Source organism: Dendrobates tinctorius, unplaced genomic scaffold (assembly GCF_039654945.1).
Source record: "Dendrobates tinctorius isolate UK_male_01 unplaced genomic scaffold, ASM3965494v1 ptg000396l, whole genome shotgun sequence".
Classification (NCBI taxonomy): domain Eukaryota; kingdom Metazoa; phylum Chordata; class Amphibia; order Anura; family Dendrobatidae; genus Dendrobates; species Dendrobates tinctorius.
In genome coordinates, this window is record NW_027362062.1 from 2376825 (window position 1) to 2398374 (window position 21550).

Sequence of the window (21550 nt, forward strand, 5' to 3'; positions counted from 1 at the left end):
AGGATTTATTTTGTCTGTTATCTGAGCCTGGCATTAAATCCGAATATAGCTTCAAGTTTTCCAGTCCTTGCCAGATTTTCTCATGACTTCTAATCCAAGGTTTCCAAACTTTTTTTATCCTACTACTCCCAAAGCCAGCTGTATGTTTCTGTTACTGAATCTCATGCATATCATTCATACTCACAATTAATTTAATTATTGGAAGGTCAAATTTCCATAAATGTAGAGAGCCTTTTGTTAAGAACGTTCTTCCATCTAGGCTTCTGAGCTTTCAAGCTTTATGTCAGAGGTTTTCTTGATGGGAGGCTCCAGTGTATGACATTCATCGCTTAGAGGATGCCATTGTAACAAACTGTATGCACAAGGTATATGGGATTTTAAGTGTTAATCATCATGTTATTTATATGGCGCCAACATATTCCACAGAACATTGCTAGCCCTTAACACTGTGTTCCAATACAGATGGAAAACAATATTAATATTTTAAGGACACTTTTTCCCACCAACAAAGCCCTATGGATACATTTATCATATACTGTATATCATATATAGTTGTACTTTTGAACTACACCATCGGTTTTACCATGTCGAGTACTAGAAAACAGGAAAAAAATTCCAAGTGCGGTGAAATTGCAAAAAAGTGCAATCCCACACTTGTTTTTTTGTTAGGCTTTTTACTAGGTTCACTGAATGCTAAAACTGACCTGCCATTATGATTCTCCAGGTCATCATGAGTTCATAGACACCAAACATGTCTAGGTTCTTTTTTTATCTAAGTGGTGAAAAAAAATTCCAAACTTTGTTAAAAAATATTAAAAAATTGCGGAATTTTCTGATACCCCTAGCATCTCAATTTTCCATGGTTTCGGGTTGGGTGAGAGTTTATTTTTTGTGTGCCGAGCTGATGTTTTTAATGATACCATTTTGGTGCAGATGCGATCTTTTGATCACCCGTTATTGCATTTTAATGCAAAGTCGCAGCAACCAAAAAAATTTAATTCTGGCGTTTTGACTTTTCTTCTCACTACGCCGTTTAGCGATCAGGTTAATATTTTTTTTTATTGATTGCAATTCTGAACGCGGTGATAACAAATATGTGTATGTTTGATTTTTTTATTGTTTTATTTTGAATGGGGCGAAAGGGGGGTGAAATGAACTTTTATATTTTTTTAATTTTTTTTATATTTTTATATGTGGGGTGGTCTATGACCAGCTGTGGGGCAGTCTATGACCAGCCGTGAGGCAGTGTATGACCAGCTATGGGGCGGTCTATGACCAGCTGTGGGGTGGTCTAAGACCAGCTGTGGAGTGGTCTATGACCAGCTGTGGGCGGTCTATGACCAGCTGTGGGTTGGTCTAAGACCAGCTGTGAGGCAGTCTTTGACCAGCTGAGGGGCGGTCTATGACCAGCTGTGGAGTGGTCTATGACCAGCTGTGGGGCGGTCTATGACCAGCTGTGGGGCGGTCTATGACCAGCTGTGGGGCAGTCTTTGACCAGCTGAGGGGCGGTCTATGACCAGCTGTGGGGCGGTCTATGACCAGCTGTGGGGCAGTCTTTGACCAGCTGAGGGGCGGTCTATGACCTGCTGTTGGGCAGTCTATGACCAGCTTTTGAGCAGTCTATGACCAGCTGTGGGCGATCTTTGACCACCTGTGGGACGGTCTATGACCAGCTGTGGGGCGGTCTATGACCAGCTGTGGGGCAGTCTTTGACCAGCTGTGGGGTGGTCTATGATCAGCTGTTGAGCAGTCTTTGACCGGCTGTGGGGCGGTCTATGACCAGCTGTGGGGCAGTCTATGACCAGCTATGGGGCAGTCTATGACCAGCTGTGGGGTGGCCTATGACCAGCTGTGGAGTGGTCTTTCACCAGCTGTGAGGCAGTCTATGACCAGCTGTGGGGCAGTCTTTGACCAGCTGTGGAGCGGTCTATGACCAGCTGTGGAGCAGTCTATGACCAGCTGTGGGGCAGTCTATGACCAGCTGTGGGCTAGTCTTTGACCAGCTATGGGGCATTCTATGACCAGCTGTGGGGAAGTCTATGACCAGCTGTGGGGCAGTGTATGACCAGCTGTTGAGCAGTTTATGACCAGTTGTGGGGCGGTCTATGACCAGCTGTGGGGCGGTCTATGACCAGCTGTGGAGCAGTCTATGACCAGCTGTGGAGCAGTCTATGACCAGCTGTGAGGCAGTGTATGACCAGCTATGGGGCGTTCTATGACCAGCTGTTGAGCAGTTTATGACCAGTTGTGGGGCGGTCTATGACCAGCTGTGGGGCGGTCTATGACCAGCTGTGGAGCAGTCTATGACCAGCTGTGGGGCAGTCTATGACCAGCTGTGGGGCAGTCTTTGACCAGCTGTGGGGCGGTCTATGACCAGCTGTTGAGCAGTCTTTGACCAGCTGTGGGGCGGTCTATGACCAGCTGTGGGGCTGTCTATGACCAGCTGTGGGGAAGTCTATGACCAGCTGTGGGCCAGTCTATGACCAGCTGTGGGGTGGTCTATGACCAGCTGTGGGGCAGTCTATGACTAGCTGTGGGGCAGTCTATGACCAGCTGTGGGGCAGTCTTTGACCAGCTGTGGGGCGGTCTATGACCAGCTGTTGAGCAGTCTATGACCAGCTGTGGGGCAGTCAATGACCAGCTCTGGGGCAGTCTATGACCTGCTGTGGAGCAGTCTATGACCAGCTGTGGGGCAGTCTATGACCAGCTCTGGGGCAGTCTATGACCAGCTGTGGGGCAGTCTATGACCAGCTGTGGAGTGGTCTATGACCAGCTGTGGAGCAGTCTATGACCAGCTGTGGGGCAGTCTATGACCAGCTGTGGAGCAGTCTATGACCAGTTGTGGGGCAGTCTATGACCACCTGTGGGGCAGGCTATGACCAGGTTTGAGGCTATTTTGCCAGTAACACATTGTATTTAATACATAATACAAGATTTTTCTACTTTTCTTAAAAATTTGTCTCCTTCATTAGGGTTTTGGATTCATACCTTTTATGTGTGTGGCATGGGGAAAGGTTTTTTGGCTTAGAGATAGGATCTGCGGAGGCCCAAGTGTGGGAGGTTTTCACTAACGCAGAGTGCAGGGGTTTGGCACCCTCCTAATCCAGAGATCGTGGCCAGATAACATGTTGAGCTGTGTTTCTCTGACTCCATCCAACGTATCTTTCTTCCAACCTGTATTTTGTTTGGCTGATAATAGGGTCCGGATTGAGTTCAAGATTATCTGGGCTGCGTCAGGGATTTGTCACTTACTTTACAGCTTGTAAGCACAGACAGTGTGAGGATTTGATTCCACTTTTAGCCTATTAACTCAAATGGTTCTGTAGGAATACTAATTGTTTTTTCCTTCACCTACACTATATATGTATGAAACGGCCAATAAAGGACATAACTCATTGTGAGGCATACACCTTCTGTAACAGATATGAACATGGTAATAGGATAGCTTTAGACTTTTTTTATTTTGTCTACCTTGAATATATATTTTCATCCTACATTCTGTCCTATCCGTATATCTAAATAGCAAAGATACACATGGGGCCCAACAGCCCTTCCCCTTTACTACCCAGAAGCCATTAACGAACTAACAAATTAAGGTGCCCAGTGCAAAGTCAGCCATATCCGACCATAACAAATGGGAACGGATAGCTATCTTATGAGTATGGGGCCTTTCGATACTCCCCCTCCAGATATTGTTGGGTTAACGAATGAAAACCAAAGAAATGAGACGGAGCATAAGTTGGTATATGTGCAATGTGTAGAAGTACATTGACACCAGGGCCATTTAGCAGACATATCGTAAAAAATGAGCATATACCCTGTAGTAAGTGAATCGCACTAGTACATATAAATAACATAAGATACTGAGTTAACACTATTTTGATACAAAAAAGCATAAAAGCCATCCCTCCTCGACAAGGTGTACCCAGTCGGGACAGTACTATCCTATCTCTAGTATTAAAACTTCATCTTGTGTCAGCCGACATCAATATAGATAAGGGCAGAACAGGTCACTGATTATGCTCCGGCTCATTTCTTTGGTTTTGCTGTAGTTTCTTGTACTCTGTACAAACGGGGGCCTGGCCCCCTTTCTGAGCTAGGCATTTCATCTATATAGCTTCCCATGGGCAGGTGTCTGAGCAGTCAGTCCTGCGTCCTGCTCTGCCCTTATCTATATTGAGGTCGGCGGAGACAAGGTGAAGATTTAATACAATAGATAGGACCGTCCCAATTATGCACACCTTGTTGCAGTGGGATGGCTTTTAGGCTTTTTTGATCAAAATAGTGTTAACTAAGTACCCAATGTTATTTATATGTACTATTAATAATTACTTACTACACAGTATATGTTCATTTTGTTTTTTCTTTGGTTTTGTTTACGTCAAAGAAGGATTGGCCATGTTGTATTTCAATGTCCGAAGAAAAAAAAAAATTATCTGCCAAAATAAAAGGCCTCTAAAGCTGTTTGGCCATGGCTTACTCTTCTTTGCCCTTAAAAAAAGAGCACATGCATGCTTGCACAAACCTAGTGTCCATGTCGGGGGCAGGCTGTTTGCATGGTGCCCATGGGGAAGAGGCTAAGGCACTTAAAGAAATCAGAGTACATGTGTATCTTCCAGTGAAAATTCCCCCTCTAAGTTCACATGAAAATTTCACATGCCGTTAATAGATTCTTTGGGTTTTTTTTCGTTTTTTTTTTTTTTAGCTTGTCATTGTCAGGGCTTCAATCTCAGGATCTGTAGTGGGAAAGGCAGAAACATTGAGCTACAGGATACACTGATATTACACTGATATTAATTAAATTTTTTAAAAAAATTTTCCTTCCTTTTAATGTAAATGAAATATTCTTCTTCTTTACAGGCATATTGTATTGGTATATACAGTACAGATAAACACTATCTGTATGTACCAGAACATTATAACGTAAAAAGTTGCTATATTTATATTTCACTGCTGGATAAGAATATAATATAAATCATAATAAGAATCTGCACAGATTAAGTAAATTAGCTTAGATATCTATATACCTTGTAAAACATTGTTCAGGGAGGCTACATGATACTGTCATACTTGGCACTGTGAAAGATGAAGCTCTAACTCTAATCTGTTGTCATTTGTAGCTAACTCTGGCACCAAGGTTCCTCCCGAGCTCTCTTATAAGCGCAGACTTTGCCGCCAATTATATAACTAAAATCTATGGAATGACATTTGGACATAAGCCAAATCTACGGTGAGATTATCAGAACATCACGTGGTATTGATGTATTAGAATTTACAGTTGTACCCATGCTGCTTATTATACTGAAATGCAAAATTCCATTTCTTTGAGTAGAAAAAAAAATCTCTAGGAAATATTGCCAGGTCCCAGTGTAAAATAAATTGAAGCTACCAAAGCCTGGACGATCTCTCCCTATGGAAGTGTCACAAATCATACATCTGATTTAAAGGGTTCTTCTTGTCCTATCTGATCTGTAAAGAGCATGTTATAGACTAGGAGGAGCTGAGCAGAATGATATACAGATTTTGTGGGTAAAGATTCAGTATAACTTATTAATTGAAAGCCCTGCTCATCCTAGGATTAGGAGTCCAGGGGGCAGTCTTATCAATGATTGACAGTTATTCGGACCTCCCACTTGTCTCTAAATCCCGAATGAGTAGGCGTTTTGAACGAAAAAATAAATCTTTTCCGACAAACCCACCATATATATCAATACGTACATAGAGCTCAAAGCTGAAAGGTTTCCTTTAATAAAAGATATGACATTTACCACTTGTAGTAGTTTTTTGTTTTTTTAGAATTCTCACTTATATTAATAGCATCTCACAGGTTTCTGCAACTCACTTTTATCGCACAGAGGATTTTTTTTTTTTTTTAGGATTTAGGGGGATCCAGCTGTAGGACCCCCCACCGGTTAGCTTATATGAACCGTCATGCCATTAAAGATTTTTAAGGCTGCCATTGCAACCAGTTAATTTCACTGGCTGAATTCTGAGCTGGGTTTTCTATTGCACTCCATATGAAAATATGTTATCTATTAGCCTCCCATAATAATGTTTTGTCCTCCTTCCAATTCCTATATGAAATATTAACTCTTTCACAGAGCACCAGTAACTTCCAGAGGATTGAGTTACCTTCTGGAAATAGAATCCTGCATAAGTTTTCTTTTCAGTAACTGACCCAATATAAACTTTCCTGCACAGACTATGCATAGGTAGCCGGACACAAGCTTTTCTTCGCGCCGTCCTCTTTTTGTCATTACCATTCAGTTCCCTTAAATGCACTGAAAACATATGGTGAAAAGTGCATAATAAGAAACATCCCATCTCATATAAAAATAAGTAAGTTACTAAGCTGTTTTCAATTGTTTTCACACAAAAAAAAATGAAAAAATTGGACTTTGAACTAAAAAATATTGGTGTTTCCTTTCCTCTTAAATGTTGGCAAAGAAAAGCAAGAACAATGACAAATTGTTACTCCTTGATGCAGAATCAGTAACTAGGACCCCATAACTTTACTTAATTTATAATACTGACATCCTCTTATTTGGCAGAGGAACCATTGAGCCAACAAGGTGAAACTGCAAGGTCTGGAGCCACTGATGATCATACTGCTGTGATGTCACTACATGGGGCCAGCACAAAAATATTGTCACTTCATGGTCACAATACAAGTAGAATAATCAAAAACAGTCATGAAACAGTACAAATCGAATTGTAAAGTGCTGTCGAATATGCTGGCACAATATAAATAAAGATTATTATTATTAATATTATGTACATTGATGTTACAATACAAGTAGAACAAACAGTGATGTCACAGCACAGGATAATAAACAGTAATGTCACAGCACAGGATAATAAACAGTAATGTCACAGCACAGGATAATAAACAGTGATGTCACAGCACATGATAATAAACAGTGATGTCACAAGTATAATAAACACAGTGATGTCACAGTACATACAGTGGGGAAAAAAAGTATTTAGTCAGTCAGCAATAGTGCAAGTTCCACCACTTAAAAAGATGAGAGGCGTCTGTAATTTACATCATAGGTAGACCTCAACTATGGGAGACAAACTGAGAAAAAAAAATCCAGAAAATCACATTGTCTGTTTTTTTTCATTTTATTTGCATATTATGGTGGAAAATAAGTATTTGGTCAGAAACAAAATTTCATCTCAATACTTTGTGATATATCCTTTGTTGGCAATGACAGAGGTCAAACGTTTTCTGTAAGTCTTCACAAGGTTGCCACACACTGTTGTTGGTATGTTGGCCCATTCCTCCATGCAGATCTCCTCTAGAGCAGTGATGTTTTTGGCTTTTCGCTTGGCAACACGGACTTTCAACTCCCTCCAAAGGTTTTCTATAGGGTTGAGATCTGGAGACTGGCTAGGCCACTCCAGGACCTTGAAATGCTTCTTACGAAGCCACTCCTTCGTTGCCCTGGCAGTGTGCTTTGGATCATTGTCATGTCGAAAGACCCAGCCACGTTTCATCTTCAATGCCCTTGCTGATGGAAGGAGGTTTGCACTCAAAATCTCACGATACATGGCCCCATTCATTCTTTCATGTACCCGGATCAGTCGTCCTGGCCCCTTTGCAGAGAAACAGCCCCAAAGCATGATGTTTCCACCACCATGCTTTACAGTAGGTATGGTGTTTGATGGATGCAACTCAGTATTCTTTTTCCTCCAAACACGACAAGTTGTGTTTCTACCAAACAGTTCCAGTTTGGTTTCATCAGACCATAGGACATTCTCCCAAAACTCCTCTGGATCATCCAAATGCTCTCTAGCAAACTTCAGACGGGCCCGGACATGTACAGGCTTAAGCAGTGAGACACGTCTGGCACTGCAGGATCTGAGTCCATGGTGGCGTAGTGTGTTACTTATGGTAGGCCTTGTTACATTGGTCCCAGCTCTCTGCAGTTCATTCACTAGGTCCCCCCCCCCCGCGTGGTTCTGGGATTTTTGCTCACCGTTCTTGTGATCATTCTGACCCCACGGGGTGGGATTTTGCGTGGAGCACCAGATCGAGGGAGATTATCAGTGGTCTTGTATGTCTTCCATTTTCTAATTATTGCTCCCACAGTTGATTTCTTCACTCCAAGCTGGTTGGCTATTGCAGATTCAGTCTTCCCAGCCTGGTGCAGGGCTACAATTTTGTTTCTGGTGTCCTTTGACAGCTCTTTGGTCTTCACCATAGTGGAGTTTGGAGTCAGACTGTTTGAGGGTGTGCACAGGTGTCTTTTTATACTGATAACAAGTTTAAACAGGTGCCATTACTACAGGTAATGAGTGGAGGAAAGAGGAGACTCTTAAAGAAGAAGTTACAGGTCTGTGAGAGCCAGAAATCTTGATTGCTTTTTTCTGACCAAATACTTATTTTCCACCATAATATGCAAATAAAATGAAAAAAAACAGACAATGTGATTTTCTGGATTTTTTTTTCTCAGTTTGTCTCCCATAGTTGAGGTCTACCTATGATGTAAATTACAGACGCCTCTCATCTTTTTAAGTGGTGGAACTTGCACTATTGCTGACTGACTAAATACTTTTTTTCCCCACTGTAAGTATAATAAACAGTGATGTCACTAAGTAAGTAGAACAAATACAGTGATGTCACTTCACAGGATAATAAACTGTGATCTCACAAATATAATAAACACAGTGACATCACAAAATAAGTAGAACAAATATAGCGATGTCACAGTACAAGGAAAAATTTTTGTTGAAAGTATAATAAACACAGTGATGTCACAGTACAAAGAAATTACAAGTATTATTATAGTCATGGCCGAAAGTGTTGACACCCTTGAAATTGTTTCAGAAAATTAAGTTTTTCTCACAGAAAATTATTGCAATTATGCATGTTTTGTTATACACATATTTGTTTACTTTGTGTGTACTGGAACATCACAAAAAAAAAAACAGAGAAAAGAAAATTGGATATAATTTCACACAAAATCCCCCCAAAAGGTCAGGACAAAATTGTTAACACTTTTCGAAAATTGTGGGTAAACAATTTTGTTTCAAGCATGCGATGCTCAATCAAACTCACCTGTGGCAAGTAACAGGTGTGGGCAATATGAAAATCACACCTGAAACCAGATAAAAAGGGGAGAAGTTGACTCCAATTATTGTATTGTGTGTGCCACTCTAAACATGGAGAACAGAAAGAGGAGAAGAGAACTGTCTGAGGACTTTAGAACCAAAATTTTTGAAAAAATATCAACAATCTCAAAGTTACAAGTCCATCTCCAGAGAAGTTTAGAAAGCCATGACAATGTAGCTAATCTCCCTGGATGTGGATGGCAGAGAAAAATTCATGATAGGTTGCAACGCAGATTAGTACGGATGGTGGATAAGCAGCCCCAATCAACTTCCAAAGAAATTCAAGCTGTCCTGCAGGCTCAGGGTGCATCAGTGTCAGCACAAACTATTCATCAACATTTAAATGAAATGAAACGCTATGGCAGGAGACCCAGGAGAAACCCAATGCTCACACAAAAACATAGAAAAGCTAGTCTGCATTTTGCCAAATGTATGTGAGTAAGCCAAAATCCTTTTGGGAAAGCGTCCAGTGGACAGATGCATCCAAGATAGAGCTTTTTGGTGAAGCACATCATTCTACTGTTTACCGAAAACGGAATGAGGCCTACAAAGAAAAGAACACAGTACCTACAGTCAAATATGGTGGGGGTTCAAAGATATTTTGTGGTTGATTTGCTGCCTTTGGCACTGAGTGCCTTGACTGTGTGCAAGGCATCATAAAATTTGAAGATTACCAAAGGATTTTTGATTGCAATGTAGTGCCCAGTGTCAGAAAGCTGGGTTTGCATCATAGGTCACAGGTCTTCCAGCAGGACAATGACCCCAAACATACTTCAAGAAACCCCCCAGAAATGTATGGAAGCAAAGCACTGGAGTGTTATGAAGTGTCAGCAATGAGTCCGGATCTAAATCCTATTGGACACCTGTGTAGAGAACTTAAAATTGCTGCTGGGAGAAGTCACCTTCACATATGAGAGACCTGAAGCCTTCCAAAATTCCAGTTGAGAGGTGTAAGAAGCTTGTTGATGGTTATAGGAAGCAATTGATTGCAGGTATTTATTCCAAAAGGCGTGCAACCAAATATTAAGCTGAGGGTGCCAACAATTTTTTCTGGCCCATTTTTTGAAGTTTTGTGTGAAATTGTGTTCAATTTTCTTTTTTTGCTGTTTTTTTTTGTGTGTTCCTTTACACAAAGGAAATAAACATGTGTATAACAAAACATATGTAATTGCAATCATTTTCGGAGCGAAATGCTTAATTTTCTGCATACTATGGTATAATAAACACAATGATGTCACAGCACAAGACAATAAGCAGTGATGTCACAAGTATACTATATGTAATGATGTCCCTTAGGCATCCCCTTTAGTTACACCCCTGCAGAACATCAACCCTGCAATACCCTTCCCATGATATGAGTTCTACCTGTGACTCCCCTTGCGGCTGGTGTATAATATGATCAGAAATGATGATCTATAAAGTTTGAGATGTAAGAAAAAATATACATAAAGTAGAAAGCCTAATCTCGTACTTGTGATGATGCTGGACGCAGTATAATGGACGGTCTTTTCTCTCATCAGGTCTGTGTATCTGCACAATAATAAGCTGACAGATGCCGGACTACCGGACAACATGTTCAACCAGTCTGACAATGTAGAGATCCTCATAATGTCCAGCAACTTCCTGAGACACGTTCCCAAGCACCTGCCTTCCGCGCTGTACAAACTTCACATGAAGGTATCAGAAACCATCTGACATCCGTAAAACATCGGAAGACTTATTGTGACTATTCGTACAGACTGCACACTTTCTATTTTTGTTTTGTTCCCAACTCAAAAGACTGCGATAGAGAAACTAGGTACAAAAAAACCCCCAAAAAACACATGCAAGTTTAAATAGACTTTATCAGCATAAAATGACTTTTCACACCAAGCACAGGCGCTCGGTGCATCCTTGGTGGTAGCCGAGCAGTTCATTGCACCTTCCCACCTAATTGTTTTAAATCAATCTCCACCATCTGCTCCTTGATTGACAGCTCTGGTTTTACAGGAGACAAAAAAGGGTGGACATAGATGGATGGGTGGGGCAGGCACTGGCACCCACCAGAGGTCATTTTTGTACTACTGTGACTTATTTCTTTTGGATTGTTTTACGTCTGTATATATGCAAGGTTTAATACCAGGCACTGTGATCCTTGTCGTTTTTGACGTAACATCATGTGTAGGTATATTAGCCTATTTTTATGTAGTGCCTCTGTATAACATGTGGTGGGTTTCCTTTGCCATTTTTTTCTGGTTTCCCTCTTTTTTAATCATCTTGTTTGTCTTTTGAGTTTGTTAATAAAATTTGGTATTTTTTATACTTGTGTACACATCACTTGGTTCTTGTGTACAAATTTTTTTCTTTCTGATTTTCTATATACTGTACTGAACCTTATTTATGTCCAATTTTTTGGTAAACTTTTTTTGGCATTTTTTTAGGTTATTAGATATATACGCTTTGGATTTTTTTTTGTAGGTTTGATGCCTTAATTTGACCCAAACCCCCTTCTATAGATGGAAAACATGTATATGGGAAGGTGAACTGAACTGCTCAGACACGCCAAGGGTGCACCGAGCACCTGTGCTTGGTTTGAACAGTCATTTTGTACTGACAGATTCCATTTAAAAAGGGTTGTCTGGCTAAGAGAACTCATTTTATATACCCTTTTAGGGCATTGAGAGCTGATAAATTAAAGAGGAGGGCTTTGATGTGTTACCTTAAGGTCCCGTTACATTTAGCGATGCACCAGCGATCCCGACAACGATACGACCCGGTCAGGATCGCTGGTGCATCGCTAAATGGTCGCTAGTGAGCTGCCACACAGGCAGATCTCACAGCGATGCAGCAGCGGTCGGCGGTCGTCACTTACCTGTCACACGCAGTGAGGGTGACGTCTTCCGCCCGCGTCCATGGAGTCGCTCGTAGGTGCCAGCAGGAAGCCGGCCACGAGAAATGGACCAGGACGATCTCACGCGATCAGCGATATCCAGTGGGGAGTCGGGTCGTAGGTAAGTGTCACATGTAGCGAGATCGCTAGCAATATCGCTGTTGCATGAAAAAATCGGTGACGCTTTAGCGATATCGCTAGCGATCTTGCTATGTGTGAAGGGGGCTTTATTCAATTAGTAAAAGGATTGCCTCTATTTATCTAGAAATCCTAGCACATAACCTTTTCATTTCATAGGCATAATGCAATATTTACTTTCACCTGTCGTGGCGCTGCAGCAAAATTAACCACCTGCCGCCAGGTTCTGGTGACCTTCCAACAGCAGAAAGACCTGGCGCCAGTTTTTGTTCTAGGAACAACCTTGAAAAAAGTCATCCGTAGGCAAACCTGGCATTAAGTGCTGGATTTTCCGTAGCACCACCACAAGGTAGTGAAGGGACTGTGCCACTGGAAAACTACCTAATTTAAATTACGGAAGGCTTTTATGTTAAATCTATTTTTTTACAATATTTTTTTCTTTTAATTGTATTGAAGTATTCAGTGAGCATGCTCTTGTTGTCACCACGTATTGTGGGATGTTCTGAGACGTGGCTGCTCCAAATTAAATTGTAAAATCCAAGCACATGTACAAAGACATAGAACCACACTGACACTCTTAGTATCAGAATAGAACTCTTTATTGCATCATCCAGTCAGTCTTTATATAGGTTATTAGTATTCATGCATGTAACTATATAATTGACTGAGCTTATCTCTAAATATGTGCTGGCATCAGAATACATACTTCTTCTAATTGGCTAAGTTATCACTACTGACACCCAGCTTGTGGTCAAGGTGGCATACTAGCCCCCCTAAGGTTCTTTTCTCTGATTTCTGTGTCTTTACTTGCAAATTGCCTCTTCAGAGAGGAAGAGGACTTGAACTCTATAGCGCTACCTGTTGGTAGTAGCGATCCTACAAGTCACAATCAACCCTTTAACGAGTCTTGTAATATGACTTAGGATAAAAGCCAAATCAGAATCTCAATTTGCAGACATGGTGTTTAGGGCTATTGGCCCTCATCAGTGCAAAGTATGAGAACTGATTTGGCTAGGTGAGAGGCTCTGGACTGAGGTCTAAGGGGTAAGGTTTCGCCTTGTGGAGAGTGACATACCAGCTCTGGCTGGTCAAGCCAGAGCTGGTATGTCACTTTCCACAAGGCGAAACCTTACCCCTTAGACCTGTGTCTTTACACAAAGACATTCCTGAGACCCCTTATCTGATCATGGACTCCATCTTGGAAGGAAAGAAATACATGTAGAAAGAAACTAAAATGAAATCAGGGTAGATAAAATATAAATCCTCCTCTCACACTCTCATCAGGGCAGATGCCTCATGGTAAAAACATGTAAGGAACATTGATCTTCATAGACAATTGATGATCCCATGCATTGTTTGAATGATTCCCGAGAACTCGTTTCCTCAAGCACCAAAAGTGCCATTAAGGTCTGGGTCGGAATCCCGCTTTTCGCTCTTCTTGCTAAGCTGTAGCTACCGATCTTCCATTCTTTCTGGGTATAAGAATGTACCGTATTTATTTTCACAGAACAACAGGTTGGAGAAGATTCCTGTAGGAGCGTTTAGCCACCTCTTGGGTTTGCGTGAACTTTACCTACAAAACAACTTCCTTTCCAATGAAGGCATGAATAATGAGACATTTATGTAAGTGAATTTTCATATGAGATCCAGGCTGGGGAAAAAAAACCATTATTGTGTTTAAGATTATTCAGAAACATAGAAACATTATTGATCCTACTGTTTGACGACTCTTGGAAAATAATCTCTTTAAGACAGATTGGGTCATGCATTATGTGTGTACTTATACTCCCTCCTTTTCATTGAGAGTCCTCTGCCATCCATCCATTGAACCTAATGGACATAGATTTTTTTATCACTATGTAACTATATAATATAAACTATTGATTCAGCAGAAACAAAAAATTCTATATAAAGGTGGTCAAACACATTGGCTGAACCTGCTGAATTCAGCGGGATCGGATATCCACTTGATGTGTATATGATGTTTCGCCGATGTTCATTCGGAAAGAGAAGAGGATCGGACATGTTGAATATCAATTTTTAATCCTTTTGTTTTCAGAGGAGATAAGCCACAGAAGTTTCTGGCATCTACCATGTGGCTTTTACAATTCTGGTATCTTTTTATGTGTCAGAGGAACCTTTGGACTTCCTCAGGGACCATGACCTCAGTGTGACTACTATCTCTGACTACTATCTCTTCACCCCCTTGCAGCACAACTAGTAGAATGTTACATATCTGTATTGTTTGACTTCTTTAATGTGTAACTGTACATGTACACAAGTTAGAGAGTCATATGGTATAGTTACCAAATTTTGAGGCTCAATACCTAGGAAGTTGCCAATTGTGAAATATTTTACCATGACCAAGTCCCTTTTTCTAAATCACAACCATTTCCCATTCTCTTTACTCGCCCCCTGATTGTGTAGTTTTACACTTGGTCTCTAATTAAAGGGAACTTGTCGCCTGATTCATGTTGAACAATCCGCAGGCAACATGAATTAGAGCCTGACGGCACGTATGCTGGCAGCTAAATTTTTCTCCAAAATGCTCAAGCGTTACACAGTATTTAAAGATCTGTTGGAGAACCATAGCCTGAGGTGACACCGGTCCATCTCCGCCTCTGGCCAGTCTTTCCCAGCGCCGCTCTTTTTGATTGCTATTTGAGAGACCTAAAAGAAGAAAAATTCAGAGAAAGAATGAATAAACAATATAAGGGTATCCAAACGAAGTCGAGGGAATAGAAAATGTAACCCTTTAAAATTTTTTATACATCTTCATTTAATTTTACTTATTAAAAACACCTAGAAAAAACACAAAATACTATACATATATGAAAGGGAAGCAAGAAAAAGGAAAATGGGAGGGCTAGGCACCTACAAAGTTGCTGTTGGACCCTAACGTTTATTAGCCACTACCTAAGCTGGAGAGGTTGACCCTTAAAAATTGTGTTATGGTGATAACCCCTAGTCTAACCATGATATTCACTAAAAAAGCAATTGAAGGTTAGACCATGAAATAATAGCAATATCCAGTTGTAAGCCTATAGATAATGTTAATGGAATCACAGATAGTATGACAAAAATAAATAGTCCTAGATAGAATATACCTCAATGATATAGAAATGGAGTACGTCAACAATATCATATTACCACCTCGTATATTTTTCTCTGAAACGCTCCAGCGCTTCCCAGTATTTAAAGATTTGGCGAAGGACTAAAGTCGGGAGACTGGACTAGTCCATCACTTCCTCCCAATGGCTTTTCCCAGCGCCGCTCTAGGTGATTGACAGGTCTCTTGCTAGCTCTGACAATCAACCGGAAGAGACGGTCATGTCTTGTCTCTGGAGGCAGATCTTCTAACTATATTTTCTCGGAGTTTCAGAGATGGTTCCGATTCACGTTGCCCGCAGTTTGGACTGTTTGGACAGCATGAATCAGATGTCAAGTTCCCTTTCGAAACAGAGCATCTCAGCATTAAACACAAGAAACCTTCCAGCAGCGATGCTTTCCTGGATGTTTTGGCAACACATACAATATCTGACGGCTCTTCCAAGAGTCTAGATGGTCTCTTCTTTTTCCAGGAGCCTCCAGGTAGATTTGGTTCGTATATAGGTAGATTTATTACATTTCTAGTCAAAAAGTTGTTTATGTCTTGGAGACATTTTAGGATAATCTTGACATTCCTCTAATTTTCCTCCACTTTTGAGTTTATTATTTATCACTACTGTTATTCTTATCACTCCAGGAACCTAAACAGATTGGAGTACCTGGACCTCTCAAGCAATAACCTGACACACATTCCCAGTGGGCTACCGCGTAACATTGTCATACTTCATCTGGAAAAAAATTTGATCAGAAATATCTCTAATAATGTTTTGACCCAGATTAGAAACCTGGAGTATCTCCTGCTTCATAACAACAAGCTGAAAGCTCGAGGCATCCATCCAACAGCTTTTCTTGGTTTAAAGAAATTACATACTCTTCATATGTACAACAACTTGTTGGAGAAGATACCGGCCGGACTTCCACGGAGAGTGAAGACACTTATGCTCCTTCACAATCAGATCACTGGTATCTCTAAGGATGATTTTGCCACTACTTATCTCCTGGAGGACTTGAACCTGAGATACAACAAAATATTAAGTAGTGCGGTACATAAAGATGCCTTCCGCAAACTGAGGCTCCTCAAGACCTTGGAGTTATCCGGCAACTATTTGAGATCTGTGCCACATGGACTACCCAAAAATTTGGAAATTCTGAGACTGAATGATAATGAAATTAGCTCAATACCACAAGACACGTTAACTGGGATGTCAAAGCTGAAAGAACTGTATATGAAAAACAATAAACTCAAAATCAGCTCCATCTACACCGGGGCCTGGGTAGAGCTCACTAGCCTCCAGGTGAGGTCCTCAAAAGTTTGTAGAAGTTGTTTAGAGGGAGTCTGTCAGCACAAAATGACTGAAGGAATCAACTACATCTTTTCAATCTATCTCTACCCTTCCTCTTCTTTGATTGACAGCACTGACTTTATAGAGCCAAAAAGGTCAGAGATTGGAAAACAAGTAGGTGAGAAGGTGCACTGAAATGTTTGGCCATGCCAAGGGTGCACCGAGCACCTGTCCTTGGTTTGAACAGTCATTCTGTGCTGACAGAATCCCTTTAATAATAGTTTTTCCAAAAAGTAAGCTCTCCAAAAGAGAAAATATGGATGGCGACCAATGTGTGGCAGTGCCATGATGGAGCACGGTAACTGATTTGAGCCAATTTCAGAGGTTGTTCTTCCTGCTAAAACCTCCCTCAATGAAAGGGATTTTCTGTTACTTAAATATTTATAGTCTACAACCTCTACAATGTTGACATTGTGCTGCAAACTGTAGACTTAGCTGTCACCAGTGGTGGTCACAGACAGACGAGGGCAACTGTGTAAGAAAATTATAAGAGCCCCTCAGCTCATCATAATGTACACTTCCACCTGCTTTAGAGGTAGATGTGGCCCCCTTACCTCTAAGGTCTTTGAGCGGCTGCATAGGTTGTTCCAATAGTATGTCCACCTCTGGTTGTCAGTTGTCACATTCACTTCAATGGGTCGACGGAACATTAAGAATGATGCAGTGCTCTCGGAATCCCAAGAGTGAGACCTCCATCTAATGTTGATGGCCTTTCTTAATAAAAGACTGTTAGTATTCTGCACCAAGAAAATCCCTTTAATGACAAGTCACTATCCAAGCCACTTTGGTGAAAACAACACTAGGCTGTATTTACACTGGTTTGCAGTTCACACTGGGCATATGTGCTGGAAAAACATACTGAGGGTGCATATGCAAGCATCGCATATGTATACACTGTGACATTCAATACATAGTTATATGGCAAAAAAATGTATGCTAATCGGTATTTTTATTTTATTAATGGAAGTCAACAGGTGCCGAGATATACATAGGGGACTTCCATCGGAGATATACAGTACGTCAGAAGTCATCCTAGATACATACCTCTGACATTCACTGCAAACATAGAACCTTTACATGGCAGTGGTCTACAGAGAAGACAACAGGTTTTTGTAAATTGGAATATGGTGCCGGGCTTTGCTACCATGGAAAGAGTGACCCTTTGGGCAACTTCTTACTCTCTTATTTGCTAGTAATGTAGTCTAGAGGTGAATCCTGCACAAGTTCTTGACACATAGAAGTTAAGAAGACGGGACCAACCATCAATCTTGACATAAGCTCCATGCTAGGTTTGCCCATATGGTATATATGCCCTTGAAATGTCAAATAATCCCTCCAGAACATTACAGTAGGTCTACCAGTGCTAATCTGATAGTAAAAGTTTACTTGGTCATTAAGTAAAGTGTGTCGTCTCCTTTCAGCTACTCGACTTGTCAGGAAACCTACTGTCTTATGTCCCTCCGGACCTTCCCGAGAGTCTTGAGTATCTGTATCTTCAGAGTAACAAGATCTCTACCATCCCTGACAGTGCGTTTCAGTCCACACCAAACCTAAAGGGAATTTTTCTCCGGTAAGACAATGTAGAGTCTACTTTCTTAAATACCGTAGATGTCACTTAATAATGGGTTTCCTAAGTAAATCTTCTTTGCTAGGTTCAATGCGCTAACTCCGCAGTCAGTGATGGAGTCTGCCTTCGAGGGTCTGGAGAAATTACAAGTCTTAGACATTGAGAGCAATCTCACTTTCAAGGTCACCAAGAAACAAAAGGAAGAAGAAACAGAAAAAGATGATTAAGACCAAAAATAATTGCGGTAAGTATCAGTATTAATTTTTCTTCAATTTCAAAGAATTATTAGGCTTCCAAAGAAGGATGACAGTAAAGTAAAGAATCATAAGAAACAGAGGCAGACATTAAACACATGGTGGCTCAGTGGTTAGCACTGTTAACTTGCATTGTTGGGGACCTGGTTTCAAATCCCATCAAGGACAACATCTGCAAGGGGTTATAGACACACTGATGGGAGCAGTGATGATGATGAGGTCTGTAAAGCACTGCTGGAATATGATGGTGCTATATAAGTGAGTAAAATAAATATACTCAAAAAGAAAGAAATGTAATCTAAGCAGAAAAAAAAGGGGTGCATAATGTCAGAGGTAAGAAAGGGGAGAGGGGTAGCAACAGACCCTCATCCACAAATAATTTGCAATATTAATAACATATTTTTAAATAATAGAAAAGGAAAAAAGGAAAAAGAAAGAGAAGAAATTTAAAACAAAATTGGGGGTAGGGAAAGGGACCGTGGCGGGATCCGGAACTACCTGTCTGCATCAGGATACAATCAAAGAAGAGATATGTACCTGGATTGGCTGATCTATAATTAGAAAAATGGGAGAAAAGGGACCTGGGCAGGGATGTTTCAATTTGGCATGTTGTGAAATGTAGATGATGACAGTATTAACATTTTTTAATAAACCTTTATAACATACTTGCAGATGAGACCATGGGGAAGTTAGGCTCCATTTAATTTTTGGCTTCTGGGCCCCATTTTTCCTTGTTACAGCTCAATTCAGGAAAAATATATCTTTATACCATGTTAGCCAGTAGATAGAAAAATAGTAAAATTTGAGAGTCCCCAGTGATTGATACCTTTTAATGACTAACTGAAAAGATAACAGATAGCAAGTTTTCGAGACTACTCAGGTCTCTTCATCAGGCATATGCCCGATGAACAGACCTGAGTAGTCTCGAAAGCTTGCTATCTGTTACCATCTTTTCAGTTAGTCATTAAAAGGTATCAATCACTGGGGACTCTCAAATTTTAATATTTTGTTACAGCTCTGCCTCAATCAACGTTCATTTTTCGGCACATAGTGATAGATTCTAGTTTTCAATCTAAATGAGCACAATGCAAAAAAATAAAACTGTCTGACAGAATTCTATTTTATTTTCCGCTCACAAGGTAAGATGGCAGAAGGACCCCCAGCTCCAACCGTAAAGCAGAAAAATTGGACCCTGCCTAACGTACAACTTTCCTGTTTTTAGGATCTACATTCCGTGACCTCCTCTCGTCTAGCTTTGCTGAGCATTGTGGATTCCTCCTTCAAAAAAAAGAAATAAAATAAAGAAGACTCCAATTCAGTCAACATGAGTGAAATGTCTTCCATGGACCCCGCAAAAGCTGGCTTTTGTTATATTTTTATATTTTATTGATAAATCAGTAGATCTCCTGGACAGGCAAAATCAGGTAACGTCCTGTTACTAATACGGACAACATAAATTATTTTTATAGCTAGCATCATTCTAATGAAAGTCTTTACATGTATTGGTCAATTTTACGATATGTGCAAAAAATATTTATAGACTTTGTATTAGGGTGAAATTCCAGGATCACAAATTATAACTGTCTGCATTTTTGAATTTGCTCAGTTAAATGTGTCATCATCAATAATGTATAAATTGTTGAGTTTCTTTTCCTTTTTGAGCATTTTTCTAAAAGATCTATGCTGTGATCTTCACCCTGTAATATATGTAATGTATACATTGTCATTGTTTCCACACCTGAACTATAATGTCTAAAAAATGCAAGAGATATATTATTATTATTTTTTTTAATCTGTGATACTCTGCTTAGGAAAGCAGGATATAGGATCCGCAGGGGCGGTAACTTCACTTATCTTGCTTTAGGATAGGCTAATATGACATAACTGAGAATGAAGCAGAAACAAGACGGTGCAGTGGAAGCAAAAAATTTCGGTGCAGTATATGATCAAATGTTCCAGAACAGTGATGGGAATCACTTTTTTTTTAATGGTTGTGACATACAAATTTACGGGTCCATATTAAAAAAAAAAAAAATGATACAATTGACAGCAAACAGGGAAGGAAGTCGGGTAGGTCTTGTGCGAAAGTTTCCTCGTTTGAATTGGAATACGTCTTTAAACAACCTGTTAATTTCTTTTTTTTAGTGAAGCATATATGTATGTAGTGATCATGCTGAAAATTAAGGTATCATACATAGTCTTATGCGTAATTGCGCTAATGCGTTGCGTAAAGACAATTGTTGCGTCATCTCTTGGGACAGAATATCTCACGTGTTAAAGGTTGAGTTGTCCTGTGGATTCGATACAAGCAACAGTATTAAAAGTGAAATTGCATAAATTACAACTAATCGTCTGGATTCTGTCCCAATGCGCAAGATAGAGCCTCTTTTATAATACAGAAATACTGATCATGAAAAATAAACATTTCCCAAATGGTTCTATGATATGTCTAAAGTGTTATAATAAATCAGACTGATTCTCAAACGCTTGTTTTTGATTTTTTTATGTTTTATGCTTAGATACTGTAACCTGGATACATATCTCCTGCATATATACCCGAAATATGCTTTTAAGCAATCTGTGCTATATTTCATGCATTTTTTGGGTCTTGATATTCGGAATATATATATTTTTTATCACTTGATGGAATATTCTGTTACATATAAGATATACAGTAGTTTTCTGGTTAGCCTCGAATGACCTGCACCGAGAGGATGAGACACTACTAGCATGACATGGCTTTAGGACAGGAACCATCTGATTGTAAACTAACTCTGTTTTCCATGGACACTTTATAGCGGACAAAGTTTGTAAAATAAAGTTGTATGAATCATTAAAATGAGGGGAAAAACACAATCCCATACATAAATGCAAACATGCCCAATCACTTACTTCACATCAGACTTTCACAGGATTTCTATATGTTTAGATCAACATATAATGTTTAGTGTTTGATTATTCTGTTGCATTTAAAGAGGTCTTTAAAAAAAATTGAATTAAAAAATTTGTAAAAAAAATCCCTGAGCTTCCCTGATTCTGCCACTCTTTTCCATCTTTCACTGTGCCGCACTATTGCAGAGATATTCACATTTGTTACTTTTCAAGAACACTATGGGAAATCTCTTCTTGAAGACCAACTGGGTGCTTCTTCAGA

At 40.1% G+C, this 21550-nt stretch overlaps 1 protein-coding gene across 2 annotated transcripts in view; it reads left to right on the plus strand.

The window, feature by feature from the left end:
- The window catches only part of PODN (podocan), a 47732-nt gene extending 26852 nt beyond the window's left edge, over positions 1-20880 (plus strand). Inside the window, exons 5-11 of one of the 2 annotated variants that reach the window (XM_073563715.1) lie at positions 5121-5230; positions 10638-10794; positions 13632-13747; positions 15870-16527; positions 17997-18145; positions 18228-18386; positions 19536-20880. In XM_073563715.1, coding sequence (XP_073419816.1) covers positions 5121-5230; positions 10638-10794; positions 13632-13747; positions 15870-16527; positions 17997-18145; positions 18228-18369 — 1332 coding nt within the window. In that variant the 3' untranslated portion in view covers positions 18370-18386; positions 19536-20880. The remainder of the gene's footprint in view (positions 1-5120; positions 5231-10637; positions 10795-13631; positions 13748-15869; positions 16528-17996; positions 18146-18227; positions 18387-19535) is intronic. The other variant, XM_073563714.1, reaches the window with a different exon arrangement.
- Positions 20881-21550: the final 670 nt, after the last annotated feature.